This window comes from Salmo trutta, chromosome 22 (genome assembly GCF_901001165.1).
Source record: "Salmo trutta chromosome 22, fSalTru1.1, whole genome shotgun sequence".
NCBI classification, from domain to species: Eukaryota; Metazoa; Chordata; class Actinopteri; order Salmoniformes; family Salmonidae; genus Salmo; species Salmo trutta.
The window spans coordinates 45,758,609-45,773,891 of NC_042978.1; the positions used below are offsets into that span (position 1 = coordinate 45,758,609).

The 15,283-nt window shown below is 42.8% G+C and overlaps 2 protein-coding genes across 2 annotated transcripts in view; one reads left to right on the top strand and one right to left on the bottom strand.

Moving 5' to 3' along the window:
* The window catches only part of anos1b (anosmin 1b), a 146,763-nt gene extending 142,946 nt beyond the window's left edge, over nucleotides 1–3,817 (bottom strand). Inside the window, exon 1 of the mRNA XM_029708159.1 lies at nucleotides 2,300–3,817. Within this exon, the coding sequence (XP_029564019.1) occupies nucleotides 2,300–2,476 (177 nt within the window). The 5' untranslated portion in view covers nucleotides 2,477–3,817. The remainder of the gene's footprint in view (nucleotides 1–2,299) is intronic.
* Nucleotides 3,818–9,729: 5,912 nt separating this feature from the next.
* si:ch211-262h13.5 (CY domain-containing protein) lies at nucleotides 9,730–15,081 on the top strand. The gene is made up of 7 exons (XM_029708160.1): nucleotides 9,730–10,131; nucleotides 10,608–10,718; nucleotides 11,269–11,356; nucleotides 11,674–11,840; nucleotides 11,980–12,075; nucleotides 12,275–12,358; nucleotides 14,283–15,081. The coding sequence occupies exons 1-7, from the start codon at nucleotides 9,931–9,933 to the stop codon at nucleotides 14,730–14,732; spliced, it is 1,197 nt and encodes a 398-aa protein (XP_029564020.1). The 5' UTR covers nucleotides 9,730–9,930; the 3' UTR covers nucleotides 14,733–15,081.
* Nucleotides 15,082–15,283: the final 202 nt, after the last annotated feature.

A 15,283-nucleotide genomic window follows, 5' to 3' on the forward strand; every position in this document is an offset into this window, starting at 1 on the left:
ACACGCTACAGGGAACACATACAGAACCACACACACACGCTACAGGGAACACATACAGAACCACACACACACACGCTACAGGGAACACATACAGAAGAACACACAGTACTACTCACTACGGAGCAGGCTGACTGAGGTGTGAACTGGAAATAGTGAGGGTCACATTCCAGTGGTCGGAAGCAAGCCAAGCCAGGGTGGGATTTTCTCTCTCTCTCACACACAAACACACACACACACACTCCTGTGGCTGGTGGTATGATGTGATTTGGCACACAAACACACATGTGGACGTGACTTGACTACAGTCATTTCTCAGATGATGTCATCTGTGGCTGTTATCTCAGGCAGATCGCTCAAGAGTGACTTCGAAATTGGACGTTTATCCATGACCTAAAGACGTCGGGAAATGCCTTTCACAACCGGCCACTAGAGGTGGCAGTGGTCGCTATGGGTTCTGCTAGGGTGATGTGGACAGGAAAAGGAAAGGGGGATACCTAGTCAGTTGTACAACTGAATGCATTCAACTGAAATGTGTCTTCCGCATTTAACCCAACCCCTCTGGATCAGAGAGGAGCGGGGAGGGGGGGGGGGCTGCCTTAATCAACATCCACTTCATCGGCACATTGGGTTAACTGCCTTGCTCAGGGGCAGAACGACAGATTTTTTTACATGGTCAGCTCGCGGATTCGATCCAGCAACCTTTTGGTTACTAGTCCAACGCTCCTACCCGCCAGGTGTGGCAGAAGGGTGTAATCCCACGACTCTGGATCAGGGGGTAACGTGTTGGATCCCAGAGGTGGACACTAGTTGTTTATTTTATTGTTTGAACCCTATCCCAAACCTTAACCATTCGGAATGAGTGCCTAAACTTAAATGTTTTAACCCTATCCAATGCCTTAACCCTTAAATCTTTTTACATTTTACATTTGGAGCGACGTTTGAAGAAATGGATCGATCCTGAACAGGAGGAGTCGACCCAGGGTGTCAAAGACACTTTGAACTTTGACGTTTGGAGAAACGTCGAAATTTGACGTTTGGAGAAAAACGTGAATGAACGTCTAACTCTGCAGTGAGACTGTGAGAGCTTGCTGGTTATCTAGAAATGTCTGTGGTTCCACCATACAGCGTATGGAGTCACATCATATCTCAAACTCACATTATCATTCATTAAAACATTCACAGATCTGATAAGGATCTACTTGGATAGAAATGTTATAACTGTACTTCAATAAAGTTAGCTCAGGTGCCTGGAACATTGGAGCCTACAGTACACAACATATTCTTCTATTGGAGTATTTTGTCAATCTGTACTATCAGAAGGGTAACAATAGTAAGGCAAAAAAGAAAATAAGACATATTGTCCTTTATGTGATCTAATAAATTGTAATTTCTCTTTAAGGATTATGTCCTAATAGCTAGAAGGATTCGACCTAGTAGGTATAGCCTATATACAAGTCGTTTCATTTTACTCTACAGCTCCCTCCTGCTATCAGACCAAACGTTCTCTCTCACCCTCAGCCAGCCCCAGCTCCATCCCTCCCTCAGCCAGCCCCAGCTCCATCCCTCCCTCAGCCAGCCCCACCTCCATCCCTCCCTCAGCCAGCCCCACCTCCATCCCTCCCTCAGCCAGCCCCACCTCCATCCCTCCCTCAGCCAGGCCCACCTCCATCCCTCAGCCAGCCCCACCATCCCTCCCTCCCTCCTCAGAGATATGAATCAGCGGCGCGCCGACACCTCTCAGCCCAGAGCGGGGACTGGACTCCCAGTCATTCAGAGGCCACCCTCATTACCCCTCCACCCTGCACCCAGGTGGCCGCGGATCTAATGCCTTAGCCAGTTCCAAAACCAGCCCCCCCCCCCACTCACACACACACACCCCTAGCTCCGGCCCCCCACTCGCGCCTTACATCCCATTCAGTCAGACTGAAGTCAGAAAAAGTGTGGTGCTTAATGACTTTCCCACCCACTAAAGCGAACGCACATGTTGAAGACGTTAAGGGCTTTCGATGGTCTTTACCTCCCCAACGAGTATTGTCACAAATGTTGAACAGCTTGAGTTCAGCCTTAATCCTGGCGTTAAAATGCATGTTACCCACATATGCACATGCTACTCAGTTCCGGTTATTCTGCATGTAATGCTTATTTCCATTCAACATAGCCTGACACACTGAATAAAGCGAAATACCATGAACAACACTAAATACGCGCAACGTGAGTGCAGGTTCATACTTTCAAACATCAAAGTGTTTGTGTAAAATTCGTCCACATTAACGGTTTTAATCAAATGTAAAGGGTTTACCTGAAGATGTTTAAAAGATGCTGTGAGTTGTGTCATGTGCAGACTGAAGCAGCGCGAAGTACATCTCGCGCTGTTAATTTTCTCCAAAACCTCTCCGTCTTCAGCACCAGTCCTGCGCGCAGAGCTCAACGCGATCAAATACCACATCAGGACAACGGTAACCCGCCCCAATGCCATTCTGTTGGCTGAAAACAGTCAAAATAAGATCAATTTCTCTACAACAGATTTGTTTTAAGTCCTATTCAGCCCGTGTCAATTCCTCTAGTTGGTTTGGAGAGTCTGGTTTGGGTATGGAGAGGTTGCTGCTGTCCGTCCGCAGGAGAGGAGTAGATTTCTACTCGCAGCAGACACTCCCACCAACGTTACACGTGTGGCACCTCATCACTTTGAGTCCTGTCGAGACTAGAGCAGAGGGACACATCTAGGCGATTTGGGAATTTTAACACAGTATCAAATCTAGGCGATTTGGGAATTTTAACACAGTATCAAATCTAGGCGATTTGGGAATTTTAACACAGTATCAAGGTCAGCGAAATGTAGCCTAAATGATTAAATCTGAGTTTAAATGATGCTATTCTCTAGTTATACGCACTACAAAATGTCCTTCCATATCCACTGTCTTGCCATTTACCAGTCAGTGTAATGAGTGAAACCTACCGACTGTTGAGGTGATAATTATAAAAAGTTTATTTTGTATTTTTATTTAACCTTCATTTATGACGGGAAACACCGCTGGTTTTTTTCTAGCTAGTTTGTGTATCCTAGTTTAATTAAACAAAACATGCTGAAGACAACGTTTATATTATTCCTTCTAAAAACACAAGACACAAAAGGTAGGCCTTTCTTTGAATTTTGTACAGACACATTTCTAATTTATTGCTATTCCATTTATAAACGTTTTAGCTCTTGTATTGACTATGTTTTGTGGTGTAGCCTTTTATAGTTATTGATCCTGGTTACACCTATATGATCACATTAACACACTATTACGTTTACGTTTGATTTATGTTTAAGATCTGTTCCATGTGGACATTAGTCACAGCCTTAAAACCCTCAGTGATATTTAACATTGAACAAACTTCAGATCTTAAGTGTTCAAATATGGGAGGTCTAGGTCTCCAGCGAGCAACACCTGGTTCATGCTAGAATTACAGCTATGTTCTGGGAATTTCAATGTACCCTTATAAAGGTTCAAATCGGAATTGTCCCAGGGTCTGTGTGCAATTTTCCAGGTGGACGGGAAAGAGCTGGATGATCTCTCCAAATAAAAGTGAGAGAGAAAGAAGGAGAGAATGTGAAAAGCATTGACTCCTGGCATGCCTTCTCCCAAATGGCAGCAGGAGGGCTTTTAACCTGATTTGGGTCATGAGACGTATGTGTTCAGAGTGATTTGCACAAAATATGTGTAATCACTTGTTGAACTTCTATAGAATACAAATGAAAGTGTTATTGGGTTACAGAAATGAGGGTGCAATAATAACGGTTACCTCAATCTGCTGATCCCCTGGGAAGGAGAGAGAGAGAGAGAGAGAGAGAGAGAGAGAAAGAGAAGGAGGGGAGAGAGAGAGAGAGAGAGGAGAGAAAGAGAGGGAGGGAAGAGAGAGCAGAAGAGAGAGCAGAAGAGAGAGAGAGAGGAGAAAGAGAGAGAGAGAAAGAGAAGGAGGGGAGAGAGAGAGAGAGAGAGAGAGAGAGAGAGGAGAGAAAGAGAGGGAGGGAAGAGAGAGCAGAAGAGAGAGAGAGAGAAAGAGAAGGAGGGGAGAGAGAGAGAGAGAGAGAGAGAGAGAGAGAGTGAGAAAGAGAGAGAGGGAGGAGTGAGAGAGAGAAGGAGAAGAAAGAGAGAGAGAGAGAGAGAGAGAGGGGGGGGAGAGAGAGACGGAAGAGATGGAGAGAAATACTGTAGCACACAGGCCTGTCTAAATTGAGTTGTAGCCAGCTGAAAACATACCAGCGCTTCTGAATCTATTCAAATCCTGTCTAAATTGAGTTGTAGCCAGCTGAAAACACACCAGCGCTTCTGAATCTATTCAAATCCTGTCTAAATTTAGTTGTAGCCAGCTGAAAACACACCAGCGCTTCTGAATCTATTCAAATCCTGTCTAAATTTAGTTGTAGCCAGCTGAAAACACACCAGCGCTTCTGAATCTATTCAAATCCTGTCTAAATTTAGTTGTAGCCAGCTGAAAACACACCAGCGCTTCTGAATCTATTCAAATCCTGTCTAAATTGAGTTGTAGCCAGCTGAAAACATACCAGCGCTTCTGAATCTATTCAAATCCTGTCAAGGAGCAAGGTTATGTAAATAAGGCAGCTTTTATAGAATAATAAGGATCTCAAGGAGAAGGAGAGAGATCATTGTTGCTCAACAAGTCGTTTGCAGGAAATGCCAGAGACATTCTCTTTGCATTCTCAAAGCTCTTGGTTAAACTTATAGATAGCTGTAATTCCTTGGTAATACATGCGTTTCCTGTATGTTTCTATAGTCTCTGACCCAAACACAATGCGCTTTTACACACAACAATTTGCTTAAATAACAAATTATAAACTGGGTGTTTTGAGCCCTGAATGCTGATTGGCTGACAGCAGTGGTATATCAGACCGTATACCACGGGTATGATAAAACATGTATTTTTACTACTCTAATTACGTTGGTAACCAGTTTATAACAACAATAAGGCACCTCGGGGGTTTGTGGTATATGGCCAATATACCACGGCTAAGGGCTGTATCCAGGCACTCCACATTACGTCATGCGTAATAACAGAGCTTAGCGGTGGTATATTGGCCATATACCACACCCCTTCGTGCCTTATTGCTTAATTATATCATCAAGAAATTAAGATAAGACTCTTACACAATGTCATACGGTCATTACTAAGATCGCGTTGAAATTGCTATTTTCCTTTTCCATCCCAACCATAAACTAAACAATACACACCACCAAAACCTCTGTTTATGTCACGACTTCCGCCGAAGTCCGTCCCTCTCCCTGTTCTGGCGGCGTTCGGCGGTCGACGTCACTGGTTTTCTAGCCATCGCCGCTCCACCTTTAATTTTCCATTTGTTTTATCTTGTTTTCCTGCACACCTGGTTTACATCTCCTCATAATTACTATGTGTATTTAGCCCTCTGTTCCCTCCATGTCTGTGTGGGGTATTGTTTATTGTCAAGGTCGGCACGCTTCCGGCTGGTTTGCGCCGGGTTTTGTTTTGTACCCGTGCTTTGAGGCAGCCGGTACTTTGTACTTGGCTGTGTGTACTTTGTGCTGCCTCACTTGTTCTTTGGGCATTTGTTTTGTGATGCGGTTGCGTTCTGTTCAAATGATTGCCTCAGTAAAGTGCTTGGTCCACTCATTTCTGCGCCTGACTTCCATGCACCAGCTACACCCATCGTTGACAGTTTATGTTGACATCTAATTAGGACCGTCTTCAATGACTGGTAGAAGGCAAGGCCTTTTGAGGTGATGCAAGACAAACAGGCACGTATTGCTGGCCATCACAGTGACCACCAAACAGAATAGTTTCATATTTTAAAGAAACGCCCTGCTCAAGTTTCTGAATAAACCATTAGTAAAACAAAAACACTCACAAGCACACACAGACAACTCACATCAGAAACACTTATTGTCTGTCCAATTCTACTTTTTGATTAAAACCAAATGTTCCTGATCTGTCGGCATGTGAGGACGGAGGGAGCTAATCGACTTAGAGCTGGAACTTTCCCTGACGTTTCTGGCGGAGCCAAATTGACAAGTTAAAAGTCATATTTTTAAGCTCTTTACCTCAGCTGAAAGAACAATCTTTTGAATTTGATTTGCAATTGGAATTTTTGGTCGGTATATCATAACGTTTCTGACAGTGGGATTTGTCCTTCAGGCTTCGGTCTAAATCAGATGTGAAGGCTTAACTAAGATGGCCAGCTTCAGATGTGGTCCCTCTCTATTCCTGCTATTCATACATTTACCAAAGTAGCTTCAGATATTCACATCTAATTTGCTGGGGATATGTCAGTCTTCCTGATTCCTCTGTCCCCAAACTGAACAGTCTTTGTCTAAGAAACTCTCAAAGCAGATGTACTGTACATGTTGTGACAATTTTGAAAAAACCCCACATATGAATGTAAATGATTAGGACACAATAAAAAAAACAATGCTAGGAATATACTATAGGACACTGCATTAGTTTGACCCTGTATGACACAAAATACAGTAACTAGTTCTCTAATGCAGTGGTTCTCTGGGGGGTGATCCACAGGGGTATTTCAGAAGACTCAAGGAACCATAGACCTATTGCTAAAATACTCATGAAGGGGTACTTTGTCCTGCACTATGTTGAGAACCATCTGTTCTACTGAACGTTGAGAACCATCTGTTCTACTGAACGTTGAGAACCATCTGTTCTACTGTATGTTGAGAACCACCTGTTCTACTGAACGTTGAGAACCATCTGTTCTACTGTACGATGAGAACCATCTGTTCTACTGAACGTTGAGAACCATCTGTTCTACTGTATGTTGAGAACCATCTGTTCTACTGAACGTTGAGAACCATCTGTTCTACTGTACGTTGAGAACCATCTGTTCTACTGTACGATGAGAACCATCTGTTCTACTGTACGATGAGAACCATGTGTTCTACTGTACGTTGAGAACCATCTGTTCTACTGTACGTTGAGAACCACCTGTTCTACTGTATGTTGAGAACCATCTGTTCTACTGTATGTTGAGAACCACCTGTTCTACTGTATGTTGAGAACCATCTGTTCTACTGTATGTTGAGAACCACCTGTTCTACTGTATGTTGAGAACCACCTGTTCTACTGTATGTTGAGAACCACCTGTTCTACTGTATGTTGAGAACCATCTGTTCTACTGTACGTTGAGAACCACCTGTTCTACTGTATGTTGAGAACCATCTGTTCTACTGTATGTTGAGAACCATCTGTTCTACTGAACGTTGAGAACCATCTGTTCTACTGAACGTTGAGAACCATCTGTTCTACTGTATGTTGAGAACCATCTGTTCTACTGAACGTTGAGAACCATCTGTTCTACTGTACGATGAGAACCATCTGTTCTACTGAACGTTGAGAACCATCTGTTCTACTGTACGTTGAGAACCATCTGTTCTACTGTACGATGAGAACCATCTGTTCTACTGTACGATGAGAACCATCTGTTCTACTGTACGTTGAGAACCATCTGTTCTACTGTACGTTGAGAACCATCTGTTCTACTGTACGATGAGAACCATCTGTTCTACTGTACGATGAGAACCATCTGTTCTACTGAACGTTGAGAACCATCTGTTCTACTGTACGTTGAGAACCACCTGTTCTACTGTATGTTGAGAACCATCTGTTCTACTGTACGTTGAGAACCATCTGTTCTACTGAACGTTGAGAACCATCTGTTCTACTGTACGTTGAGAACCACCTGTTCTACTGTACGTTGAGAACCATCTGTTCTACTGTACGTTGAGAACCATCTGTTCTACTGTATGTTGAGAACCACCTGTTCTACTGTACGTTGAGAACCATCTGTTCTACTGTACGTTGAGAACCATCTGTTCTACTGTACGTTGAGAACCATCTGTTCTACTGAACGTTGAGAACCATCTGTTCTACTGTACGTTGAGAACCATCTGTTCTACTGTATGTTGAGAACCATCTGTTCTACTGAACGTTGAGAACCATCTGTTCTACTGTACGTTGAGAACCACCTGTTCTACTGTACGTTGAGAACCATCTGTTCTACTGTACGTTGAGAACCATCTGTTCTACTGTATGTTGAGAACCATCTGTTCTACTGAACGTTGAGAACCATCTGTTCTACTGTACGTTGAGAACCATCTGTTCTACTGTATGTTGAGAACCATCTGTTCTACTGAACGTTGAGAACCATCTGTTCTACTGTACGTTGAGAACCATCTGTTCTACTGAACGTTGAGAACCATCTGTTCTACTGTACGTTGAGAACCATCTGTTCTACTGTACGTTGAGAACCATCTGTTCTACTGTACGTTGAGAACCATCTGTTCTACTGTACGTTGAGAACCATCTGTTCTACTGTATGTTGAGAACCATCTGTTCTACTGTACGTTGAGAACCATCTGTTCTACTGTATGTTGAGAACCATCTGTTCTACTGTGAGTGGAGATACTACTATTATGAAGTGGATCACTATTCAACAGCAATAAAGAGGAAGAACAACAGCATTAAAACAAGACGGATTCTGTAGGTACTCTGAAAATATCAGTTATGATTGCTCCGTTGGATAAACAACAACTAAGCAATAGAATAAGGCTTTCCAAGACCTGTGTTGACAGATTCCTCTATCAACCTGGCTCATGGGATGAGGTGTAAACACCTCTCAGATGATTCCATATGTTTGATTCACTACAGATACACATCATGAAAATAGCCCCTCTTAGAAGACAAGATACAGGTTCCACAGTTCCATAAGAGGTTCCACAGTTCCATAAGAGGTTCCAAACGGAATTCCTTCCCAGACACAAGAAAAAGGAAATTAAACACATTTAGGCCTTTTACTTGAATCTTTAGGCCTTCACCATCAATTAACAGGGGCGGCAGGTAGCCTAGCGGTTAGAGCGTTGGACTAGTAACCGAAAGGTTGCAAGATTGAATCCCTGAGCTGACAAGGTAAAAATCTGTCATTCTGCCCCTGAACAAGGCAGTTAACCCACCGTTCCTAGGTCATCATTGAAAATAAGAATCTGTTCTTAACTGACTTGCCTAGGTAAATTAAATAAACATATCTCTGTTGGACATGGTTGTCATCACCACCAACCAGAGCAGGACTGACTCAATCCTTTTGAATAACATTTTATTTTTTAGTAAGATAAGCTTCAAATGGCAACCAAAACAAGTTAAGCTTCTGTAATGAACCAGAAAATCAATAGTAATTTATAGTTGTTTATCAAAATTAGCTGGCTAATTAATTGATTCTGCTTTGTAATATACCCCTCAGGTGATTCAAGCTCTGCACAAGCTAAAGGCAATAGATATTTACAAGTCCGTATCCATATTTCTATTCTGTCATGGTATTAAAGGCACGTTCCACGTTCAAATTCCAATCCTGTTTCATTCAGCCGCTGTGGCTCTCCATGGAATGATTAGGCCAACAGTGCCGCCTGCTGGTGGAATGAACAACTGCAATCTACCAAGACGCAAATAGCGAACAATTTAGATCATAATCTGGACCGTTTTAGTCAAAGTCACCACTTTTTTATTGGGAGACTTATACCATGTGATCGATCTGGTTTAGGTTACATTTTAGACATAAATCCTTCGGATATTCTGTCATATAATATTATGTATAGTTCAGAAGATGACATGTGAAAATGTGTAAAGTCACATAGTAGGTCCTAGAACTTCCGACAATTATCGGGTTTGACAGATACAATTATTCAAGAAGCACGTTATTTAAAAACATTTTTTTTAAACAATCAAATCAAATAACTATCTTGGCTTCGTTTCAAAATCTCTGTTTTCTTTTTGATTCCAAAAGTCACTGCCGCAAAGTAAACAGATGTTGTAGGAGGAGAACAAGATACATTTTTCCACTTGACATTTACCCATCTTGCCGACAAAAAAAGTTTATTAAAAACTATTAAAATGGGAAAATGTACCTGGATTTTACTGTTAACTCATATTTTGCGCGCCGGTGGACAGATGATCGCGCTATCGCCCACACCTTGCAACGACAAAGCTGTGGACAAGCTTTCCAAATTGGCGCTCACCTACATCAATGAAGACAGAACCGAGGGGTATAAATTTGCCCTCAATAGAATATCCAACGTTCATCTTCACGCTCAGGTCAGTTTTCTGTCTATTATCAAAGAATGTTGCTGTCAGTTAATTTTAAATTCGGGAATCTATGTTTAAGAAAATCAACTACTAGACTAATGAGTGTTTGCTTGTTTGGGGCCTACGTGTACCCAAACTAATTGCGCATGGGCAGAAGAGTCTGGTGTAGTGTGGGTTTTATTCTAATACTATGTGACGAGATGAAGATCTGTTGTAACGTCAAAGTCAGATCAGATTCTTGTTTATCAGATCTTGGGATTAGTGGTATCATGAGACAAGGATTAATAAATGGGCTTATCTTGAAATGACACACACATTCAGCCACTACATTATTCTCTTGAGTATGAGGCTGGCAAACCCATTGTGAATGAAGGGAAATGTAATGTTGGTTGTTTAATAATCTCAGCCTGGCCAAGAGAGAGGGAAAACACAGCCTCGTGTTGCTGAGAGTGTCTGAAGTCCATGATAATGTTCGTCTCTCTCAGGGTCCAGCTGGAAACGTCTACTACCTCCTTCTAGATGTGTTGGAGACCAAGTGTCATGTGAGGAGCCCTAAACCCTGGAAACGATGTGATGTCAGACCCTTCATGGAAACCGTATGTCACCCTGATACAGAACCTCATTCAAATTCAATTCAAACTGTTTATCGCACACACACACACACACACACACACACACACACACACACACACACACACACACACACACACACACACACACACACACACACACAGACACAGCAGTAGTTTTTTCCCATTTCATAATCATACCAACACGTACATTGTGCCAAGATGTACACTACAGTTGCTATTCCTGGATCTGAATCAGTGACTTTGTGTTCCTGTTTTGTCCTAATAAAACACACACATAGCAGTTTTCACTACCTCTGTAGCCCAACGGCACCGGACGGGTTACTAATAAAACACTGTGGTGCAGAGTAGAGGTGTGACCCAAGGAACACTGTCACGGCCGTCTGTAGACAGTGACCTCACCATTCAGCGAGTTCAGTATCAAACTGGTCTCTGCGCTAGTTTTTAAAACAGTTTTAATATACTCCAGAAATGCTGGACGAAGTTTTCCCTCAGATTGGATGCATTAGTCCAAGCAATAATGATTTTATTCACAATGATATTGTTTCCCTTGCAGCAAATCTCTGGGAACTGCAATACCACCATTCTCCACACAGCCAAGGGATACTCCTACCTGTACAGCTATGACTGCACACTGGTGCCTGGTACTGTAACTATACTGTACTCTCACTATTCTACACACCTAGATAGTTAATCCCAGCACTTGGCCTCAATGGGTGCTCAAGACACTCAAGACACTTTAAAACCCTTCAAGGGGTCACAAAAATCTGATCTTCTATGCAGGCCTTTGCATAATATGTGCCTGGGCTGGACCAAATCCCCCTTCTCTCCTCTGTCCTTTCCCCCTCTGTCCTCTCTCCCCCTCTGTCCTCTCTCCCCCTCTGTCCCCCTTTCTCCTTTGCACTCTCCCCATTTGTCCTCTCCCCCTTTCTCCTCTCTCCTCTGCCCTCTCCCCCTGCAGACCCTCCAGAGAAGCTGCAGCAGACATGTCCAGCCTGCCCCTTGCTGCTGCCCGTAGACAGCCCCAGGGCGGTGCACGCTGCTGGGCTGACCCTCTACAAGTTCAACACGCAGAGCACCCTGCCCTCCAGCCTGGCCCTGCAGAACCTTACCAGGGCCTCCGTACAGGTAGCGAGCCTGGCTGCTAACTTGCTCTTAAAGATTATTTGATACATTTATGTACATAAAACCATCTCATATTAGTGAGAGCAGTAGACATGTTAACGGTATGAGTGACTATTTTCTGTCCTCGTCTATGTTCCCCCAGAGTGTGCCCGTGCCTGCTACCTTTGTGGAGTACACCGTGCAGGAGTGTCGCGAGGGCTATGTGGGCATGTGTGTGCCAACAGACAACAGCGGACACGTACGTATGTGTCAGAACACATGGCGACATTTTATATCACAGTTGCCTTGCCAGAAGTGGAAGGGGGGAGATGGAATCGACGAGATACAATAGAATGTCCAATACCACTGCAAACCATTGTGTTGTTTTTGCCTCAGTACATAACATTTTAAATGCAGTTGCCCCCTGCATACACCGTGTTGCAACCTTTCCCTTGCAGCCAGCTGGGTTTTGTAAGGGGGCGGTGTATGGAGCTATCGGCCAACCAGACGTGGATGTCTCTTGTGAAATATTCCATCCACAGGTATTGTCAATACGCCTACAGTATCTTTGTTTGTTTGGGCTTTTGCTTATCTGTTCAGTTCTGGGAATGAGACAGAGCACCTGGCACAAGAACTGTAAACTGCAGACAACTCAATGAGAGCAGAGTCAAATGGTGTCTGAAAGATTAGTGGAATCTGTGTGGGTAGCTGGGCAGGTAGGATGACTGACAGTGAGGGTGAACAGGTGGTCATGGGTCAGATGACAGAGGAATGGATGAGACTGAGGCAGGAATTCCTTTAACCATAAAGTGGTATATTTACTGAGTAGTCTGTGCTGCATAACAAAGGAAACAGAATAACGTGTATCCAATCAAATCCATCATCACAAAGATCTAATCATAACAATCATTCATTGTTAACATCATTTAGGGAATTCAACAATCCAGTTCATTAATAAATCAATAGGAACCATCGGTGAGCAATTTAGGCTCGTAACTATTTCTCATAAATCATGAAAGAATAATACAAACAGTGATCGGTTATTCAATCTATAAACACCATTAGTTGGATCAGAGCCGATCAGTTCAACAAACAATGACTTTCTTATGTCACCCTTTCAAGTGTCTTCATGTGTACATGTCATTTCATTACATATTAATCATATCGATGGCATAATTGTCCTATTATGATCTGTAGGGCCGGGATCATTGACCATTCACATTACACAAAATGTTTGAAGCGTGCGCTCCAAGCCGCACTCCCGGTAATAACTCCAACAACAACTGATGGCCCACACTCCTGATCGCAACAGATAGTTCAGATGAAAGTTCAGATGAAAGGTAACAGAGTCGGTGGATTTACGTGGATTCATGGACGCACTGAACTTCTGGATTTGACAGAGTGAAGGAAGAGAAAGCAGCGCGATCAGGCGATGGTGATTTACTCCTTTTATGGAGTGGAGATCTGTCGGACATTTCCACCTGACCTAATTAAAGCGCCCCTGGCCCAGCTAAGTGGCAATGAATTAAAGGATTATTCCACCAACTCCATGGGCTTTTTCTACAGTGTCCAAACCCAAACTTTAATACAGCTTAGTTAAATCTGAGTTTGACTGAACTCATGATGAATCCTATATTATAAAATCATTTCCAAAATTGGCTGATGGGAGTTTTATTCTGTTGCATTGTACAGTGTTGTATTGCTTTATTGTATTGTGTTGTTGTAATGTTTTGTTGTTGTGTTATATTGTGTTGTATTGCTGTGTTATTGTGTTGTATGTTGTGCTGTATTGTTCTGTGTTGCATTGTTATGTTGTACTGTTGTTTTGTGTTTTATTTTTGCAGGGTATTGTTGTGTTTTGGGGTTTTATTGTATTGTGTTGTTGTAATGTTTTGTTGTGTTATTGTGTTGTATGTTGTGCTGTATTGTTCTGTGTTGCGTTATGTTGTACTGTTTTGTGTTGTTGTGTTGTATTGTTGTGTTGTACTGTGTATTGTTGTTTATTACTGTGTTGTATTGATGTGTTGTACTGTGTTGTGTTGTTCTGTGTGGTATGGTTGTGTTGTATTACCGTGTTGTTCTGTGTGGTATGGTTGTGTATTACTGTGTTGTATTGATGTGTTGTACTGTGTTGTGTTGTTCTGTGTGGTATGGTTGTGTTGTTGTGTTGTATTACCGTGTTGTATTGTTGTGTTGTACTGTGTTTTTTGTGTTATATGGTTGTGTTGTATTGTGTTGTTGTGTTGTACTGTGAATCATTGTTGTGCTGTATTGTAGTGTTGTATTGTTGTGTTGATATTTGTATTCTTGTATTGTGTTGTTGTATTGTGGTATGGTTGTGATGTTGTGTTGTACTTTGTTGTATTGTTGTGTTGTACTGTGTTGTGTTGTTATTTGTATTCTTGTATTGTGTTGTTGTATTGTACTGTGTTGCTTTGTTTTATTGTATTTTACCTTCTTCTCTAGGGCATTGATGTTTTCCATGACCTGACCCCTCCTCGACCCCCAACGATGCCTGAAGTCCCCATCTTTGTTCCCAATGTCCCCATTATCATCCCCTCCTACCCCACAGCACCTCCTCCTCTTCTGGAGGAGCCCCAACCACAACCCTTTGACCCCAGTATCCTGGTTGACCCTACATGCATCTTCCCCAACCCCAACCCTTCGTCTTCCAGCGAGTCTTTGGAGTCTCAGGAGACTCCAGTCTCTCCAGGAGTTCCAGACTCTTCCTCCGAGGAGCTAGGTGCAGGTGTGGCTCGACCGCCCTTCAACTTCCGCTACCGGCCCCTGCGCAGACGGAGGGAGGCCCTGGTGACAGCCAAGCCCCCTCACACCCCTGTCTTTCTGGCTGAGTTCCCCAGCTCGCCCTCTCCCTTCCGCTCCTGCCCTGGTCCTTCTCGCTACACCACCGTGTGACCCAGACTAGAGCCTCCTTCAGTAGGGCACAACTCTGTGCAACGTTCATAAACAAATGTATGACTTTTCTATCTGCAATGTTTGGTAGGTTCTATCCTCCTGAACGTATCTCGAGCATGACTTTAAAGTTAGGAGACTGGTATAAATTGTAGAGTTTCATCCAAGTGCTTATCCTGCATACGTTTGATATTTTATTTAGTTAATGACACCTCTTCTCTGAAAACATATTGGGACATTAGTCGTTATTTAGCCTGTAGCTTACATTCCAGAAGTTTCTTTGAGACTTCAGTTCAGACGATCTCATCTGGTTTTAATAACAGCTAAATAAACTCTTACAATGTGATGAAAAGTGTTGACTGTTTGTATAATGTCTCTTTATCTCCCTGTTAGGTGACATGTTTTATTTCCCGGTCAAATCGCCAGTTGGCGACCCATCTCTTATGAGATTCATTGACACATAAACAAACATCACAAACAAACATCTTCCGGTTTTCTCTGCAGCGCGCATCGCATGAAGAGTGAAAAAAAAATACAAATAAAAAATACATTAA

What these genes read in the sequence shown, in the direction of transcription:
- si:ch211-262h13.5 (XM_029708160.1), top strand. Translation starts at nt 9,931, where the DNA reads ATGGGAAAATGTACCTGGATTTTACTGTTAACTCATATTTTGCGCGCC. An exon ending in TTACCAGGGCCTCCGTACAG is followed by an intron (nt 11,841 to 11,979) that starts GTAGCGAGCCTG and finishes ATGTTCCCCCAG; the next exon opens with AGTGTGCCCGTGCCTGCTAC. An exon ending in CAACAGACAACAGCGGACAC is followed by an intron (nt 12,076 to 12,274) that starts GTACGTATGTGT and finishes TTTCCCTTGCAG; the next exon opens with CCAGCTGGGTTTTGTAAGGG.